Source organism: Salvelinus alpinus, chromosome 11, assembly GCF_045679555.1.
Source record: "Salvelinus alpinus chromosome 11, SLU_Salpinus.1, whole genome shotgun sequence".
Lineage (NCBI taxonomy): Eukaryota > Metazoa > Chordata > Actinopteri > Salmoniformes > Salmonidae > Salvelinus > Salvelinus alpinus.
Genome location: NC_092096.1, coordinates 41,191,777 through 41,197,776, shown reverse-complemented (window position 1 = coordinate 41,197,776; position 6,000 = coordinate 41,191,777). Strand labels below are relative to the sequence as shown.

Sequence of the window (6,000 nt, the reverse complement as noted above, 5' to 3'; positions counted from 1 at the left end):
ACCATAAACAGCAATTTATAAAAAGCATGTTATATGCCCTTTCTCTTCTGAGTCTCTGTTGATCCCTACCGTATGCTATTCCCTGGATAAACTACCCCCAGTCAAGGCTTATGATAAACTCTCCAGTAACTACAGGCCTAATAGTGTACTGGGCCATGGTTGTACTTGATCAAAGGGTGGCTTGAACACGTGGCCCCTGAGCCATTACTGGGCCAGGGGGTTGGCTCCAGAGGGCTCTGCCAATGGATCCGCATGTCCCCATCCTCTAAACAAGACTCTAGGTGCTAGAATCTGGAACAAAGCCTTGTAACATACACATTAAAATTGAATTGTTTTTTCCCCCTTCTCATTCTCAGAAGTAGCACAGTCCTGAAACGTTAAAAGCGTAATGCCAGCTAGATGTTTCATGGTTGCGCCTTTGTAGAATAAAATGTATATGTGTACAAAAAAAGTAAGAACTCCCTGAAGTTGGAGGTAGACAGTTGCTTTTCAAAATCCTAGTTTTGGTCCTTTATTTTAGTCAGCAGTGAAAAGCCATGAATACAGAAAATAATAACGACTGTTACAATTCTCAACCATGACCTTCTAGTGTCAGAGAATCTTTAACGCATGGACACAGTACACGGTAATGAAGGTATCAAAAATGAGTTAACCTCGATCCTAAAGGAATAAAACAAAAAAACATAAAATGTATTCACCAATTACATAAACATATGTGTTTGCTACAGTCCCAATTTACTGTATACATAGAGGGATCATGTTCCCAATTATTAGAGAATGATAGTAGTAGAAAGTATACAGGACTCAACTGCCTGACATAATACTTCATAAAGTATGCACAGAGGTACAAGCAATAAATACACACATTAGGTTAAGCCTTACAGCTACGCAAAGCAGATGCAGAAAAAGCAGGTTTGCTATTCTTAGCGAGCAATGAGAGAACAGTAAAAAATCATGAAATTCAGAAAAGAAACACAGATTTTTTTTTTCTTCGCTTAGAAAAAAGTCTGGTAAATTTTATGGGTCCACCAACATTTTTACATAGTATGCACAGTTATCAAAATACAGACAAAATCATCCCAGAAAATCCAGACAATCCTAAAATCTAGTGGAGGAGCAGATTGCAGTTCTGGGATCTTTCTGGTATTATGTGCAAGCAACTATTTTAGACATTTTTATTTTTACAAAACCCATGCAAAATCTACAGGTAATATGCATTCTGTGGCTGACAGTTTTTTCCTTCCCAAACAGTATAGTTGAGGTACGCATTCTTATGCATTGTACTTACATTTAGGTCATCCTCCTGATCATTTGTATTTCTTATATTATTTTTATTTGTTAATGATTGTTTTCCTGTCCACCAAATTATTTTAGACATGCATTTTAAAACACAATATTCCCTTAAAGGTATTTTTACATTATCATTCTACAAATGTTTGAGGACAACCTATTACAATACTAATCTTCTTTCTGTATCTGATGTTGGGAATGTAAACTGTCCGTTGAGCCATGTCCATTGAGTAAAGTGTAACAGCTCTTGTGGCTTTCTAATAACTCAACGTGCAATCTGCCATTTAATTGTTCTGAATTGGTTGTGCAGAGGTAGAACCTTTTAGAAAGCCTTCATTTTTGGGGTTAAGTGGGAGAATCCTTTTTTTTTTTTTTTGAAAGACGCTGTGTCCTTATATTTGGTGTGATAAGAATATTATGAACGTTGTCTTCAAGTCATTTTGCTGACTCCATCAAAGTACATAAGGGAGAAGCTTTGTTCCTGGGCCCAGCACCCTCTTGAAGTGGAACTGGCATGACTGTGTGTGTAACGTGTGTTTGGTTATGCATGTGTGTTTGGTTATGTATGTAGTTGTGCGCTAAGCTCTAGCAGCCAACTTGTCTGGCTTGGCACAACACTCGAAAACAACATATATGCACAGTATGTTTCCATACATACGCACAAAGCAGACACACACTGATAGTTAAAATACAATACAACTCAGTCAGTTATTTGACAGTATCTGTTTTTCTGCATCTGAAGGTTACCATAACAAGGACCAGGAAAGCTGGCAGACCAAACACACAGGACTGTGTGTGTGTGTGTGTGTGCCTTTGAAAGGGTTTGTGTGTGTCATTTCTAGAGTGTCTATCCCATAACCAGAGGCAGAATCTTGTGTAACTTTGGTTTGACTGAAAACGGAAATGACCATTAAAGCAACAACATCCACTTTTCTAGATGACATTTAGCCTATACAGAATACAGTGCAGTTAAAGATAGCTTCTCCTATGCTACCACTGACTGTATCTATATAGTTAAGAAGCTATGGATTAGACAGTGAAGTATTTAAACTATAGAATAAAGCAAATATCACCTAGAAAAGGCTTCTTTTCACCTTTGATATCCCTCTTCTACAATGGCTATATTATTTGCTTTTACGTGATAACCAAGCCACATCATTTCATATCAACTTGAAATTATGACTTATTTGGCTTTACTAGATATTTTAAATGTTTGGTTACTATGTTTTCAGTTTCGGTTTCAAACGCGGCTCTAAACAAACCGCATGGAAATAAGACATGACACATTTGACAGTCCCACTAAACATGACATATTCACTAGATTAGAGAAAACAATGACATGATGGGTAACGGAAAAACAAAAACAAAGAAATCAAAAACAATCTTCACAACAACACAATTTTCTGCACTTCCATTGAACACACAAATGTTCATTTTGGTCATGATCCACTTTTACAGTAGAGCTGCTTTCTACCAGTCCCTATCACATAGCCTGTAGTTACATATCACATCACCTCTCCTCTCTCGCCCTAAACTCCAAGTGGACACTACAAGTTATCAAATTACACATCAAAATCTTGTATTTTTTTCTTGAATCATCTTTGTACAGGGCTAAATGAAACGATCCCAGAGGTTATTTAGAAGGTAGTTTGCGGAAAGCTTCTCTTTGTACTAGTTAAAGTCACAGAAGGCTGACCAAAGAGTCTGGTGGCTTCTGTCTAAGCTATTGGCCATTGATAGTGTTGGCTTTGGTTTCTAGCTGTTGCCTGTGACTGTTTGCAGGTAGACAAAGCTTTAGAACAAGGAGGTAAAAGAGAACAGCAGAAGAATATGCAGAAATGCATTTTCCCCCCCGTATTGGTTGGTGCTTACACAAACAGTTAAGTTACTCAAACTTAATGTCACGTTAATTACTTTTCATCACAAACAGGTTCAGACTGGAAGCCTACTTTTTTTGACAGCTGCAACAGTCTTGATACCGTGCTTCTGTTACTGTTGGGAAATAGGAAATGGCATTTACAGTTGGTGGTGCCAGAAATCAGAATACAAAAAGTAGAACGCAAAAAGAAGAAAAAAAAATACTGTTTTTTTTTTTTAGAATTTTTGCAACATACAGGCAGTGACACTAATTTCTGATACTACTCCTGTGCAAATGACGGACAGAGCAACAACGTTTGAATTGAACCAGCAATTGTTTCTAACATCAACAACTACTGTGAGGGTTTTTTGATATTCACAAAATTAAACATCTTTTTTTTTGGCAGTATATGAGGCCGTTAGCTTTCTACAGAACGGGTTTCCAGACTCGTGTTTTTGTCGTTTTCCGTCCATGAGCCTCTGTGTGTGTCTGTGTGTATGTAGTCGCCAAGCCATCTTAATGAAACAGGTCTGAAAGTCGTTTTAAAAACCAGACATCTCATGCCTGTCATGTTCAGTCAGGGATCCCATAGGGCTGCAACAAAGAGTCCCTTTGGGCCTGGTCTTCCGGATGCATGCTCAATAAATACTCCAGTCCGCGGGTCGGGAGGGAGGAGAGTCAGCTGTGGTCTGTTCTGTTGGTTCTGTTTGGTTCTGGGTGAGGAGTGGTTCTGGTTCTAGCAGGTTCTAGGAGGACAGCCTGTGAGGAAACAGGTAGGAGGACAGTGTGACGGAGGTGGAGGGAGGGGCCTGTAGTAGTGGGAGGGACTCCAGTAGTCACTCCAGGTCATCTGATAGGTTGCCCTCCTCCAGCTCCCGGTCGTCGTCTAGCTCTGGGCTGTGGTTGGCTGTCGTCACCAGTGACATCGGACAGTCGTCGTCGTCCATGTTCAATGGCTCCTCCTTGACGTGGATCGCTGACCTGGAAAGGAATTTATGAAATATGTTGTAAATTATTTTATACATAAAGACATATGATATCCGAGTAGGAAATTGATACTGTTCCACCAGTGTGCCTTAGTCCCATAGTCCACCCAGGTAGAAGCTACTGTCATACAGTGGTGAATGTGTGAACTCCCATACAATTAAACACAAAAAATATGATTGAAGAGAGAAGTTAGGCTGGTTACAATTCAAATGAGTGCCACAAGCCTGGATTTCACCCATGCACTTGTAACGGATGTGAAATGGCTAGCTAGTTAGCGGGTACGCGCTAATAGCATTTCAATCGGTTACGTCACTTGCTCTGAGACCTGAAGTAGGGTTTCCCCTTGCTCTGCAAGGGCCGCGGCCTTTGTGGAGCGATGGGTAACGATGCTTCGTGGGCGACCGTTGTTGATGTGTGCAGAGGGTCCCTGGTTCGCGCCCGTGTCGGGGCGAGGGGACGGTTTAAAGTAATACTGTTACATTGATGCTGTTGACCCGGATCACTGGTTGCTGCGGAAAAGGAGGAGGTTGAAAGGGGGGTGAGTGTAACGGATGTGAAATGGCTAGCTAGTTAGCGGGTACGCGCTAATAGCATTTCAATCGGTTACGTCACTTGCTCTGAGACCTGAAGTAGGGTTTCCCCTTGCTCTGCAAGGGCCGTGGCCTTTGTGGAGCGATGGGTAACGATGCTTCGTGGGCGACCGTTGTTGATGTGTGCAGAGGGTCCCTGGTTCGCGCCCGTGTCGGGGCGAGGGGACGGTTTAAAGTTATACTGTTACACACTACCAAGGTGTTTGAGCACACAGCTTTGAACTAAACCTGTCTCTCTGCCTGTCCGGTGGTTGGTCAGTGAGCTGCAGACAGGGGTCTACAGTGGCAGTGAAGTCAAAGAGATCCTCTTATGAATATCTGAGTTGTTTGCGTACAAGGCTCTAGGGTATCAACTCTTCGCCCTGGTCACATATTTTATCATGCTGCTATTTGTTAAAGGTAATTAGAAAGATTGTGAGGGAGAAGCTCCTCAGCACAATTAACAGGGGGTGAACCAGAAAAAAACAACAACTAATAAATAACTCAAATAGCCTCCCTCTTCTACAGAATGTATCCTCAATATTTATTTGTATTTCATTTAACCTTTATTTAACTAGGCAAGTCAGTTAGGAACAAATTGTTATTTACAATGACGGCCTAACCCTCCCCTAACCCGGACGACGCTGGGTTAATTGCGCGCCGCCCTATGGGATTCTCGATCGCGGCAGGTTGTGGTACAGCCCGGGATCGTACCCGGGTCCCCCAAAGATATTCCATATAATAAACCTACAGTATGTATTTTTCAGAGAAAACATAAAACATTTTGAATGCAATAATTGAAATCAGCCCGAATTATCATAAACATATCAAAGCTGGCATTACGTTGCTAACCAGCGTGTAACAACAACCATAGTATTTGTGAAACGATCACTTCCACTCTAAGCAATTGCATCAACATTTTTATGACAAAAATGTGAAAATGGCTTATACCCAGACATGGTTGGCCATCAAGAGTTTACTGATGACACCTGGTTGACTTAAAATATATATATATAAAACACACTGCATGCTAAATAATGGAGAATTTCTCATCCCCTCTAGTCCCCCGGAGCAAGGGGAGTCAAGCTTTTTTTTTATCTGGTTAATAGAAAGCGCAATGCGTCGTTAATATGCAGGGGCGTGCGTGTCGCTCCTCCAGAGGAAAAACCTGCAGCTAGTCTCCGCCATTAATCAGCTTCAGCCCGGCAGTTCAGTCGGACATACATGATACATGTTTTTAACTCTAAACGAATGAATATCTTTAGCCGCTGTCAATAAAGGCAGTGTGAAAACACT

General features: G+C 41.1%; 1 protein-coding gene across 17 annotated transcripts in view; it reads right to left on the bottom strand.

The window, feature by feature from the left end:
• Positions 1–482: 482 nt before the first annotated feature.
• LOC139534171 (forkhead box protein P2-like) overlaps positions 483–6,000 on the bottom strand; it is a 113,415-nt gene continuing 107,897 nt past the window's right edge. For all 17 annotated transcript variants that reach the window (XM_071333021.1, XM_071333020.1, XM_071333026.1 and 14 more), the window contains one exon: positions 483–4,129. In XM_071333021.1, coding sequence (XP_071189122.1) covers positions 3,985–4,129 — 145 coding nt within the window. In that variant the 3' untranslated portion in view covers positions 483–3,984. The remainder of the gene's footprint in view (positions 4,130–6,000) is intronic.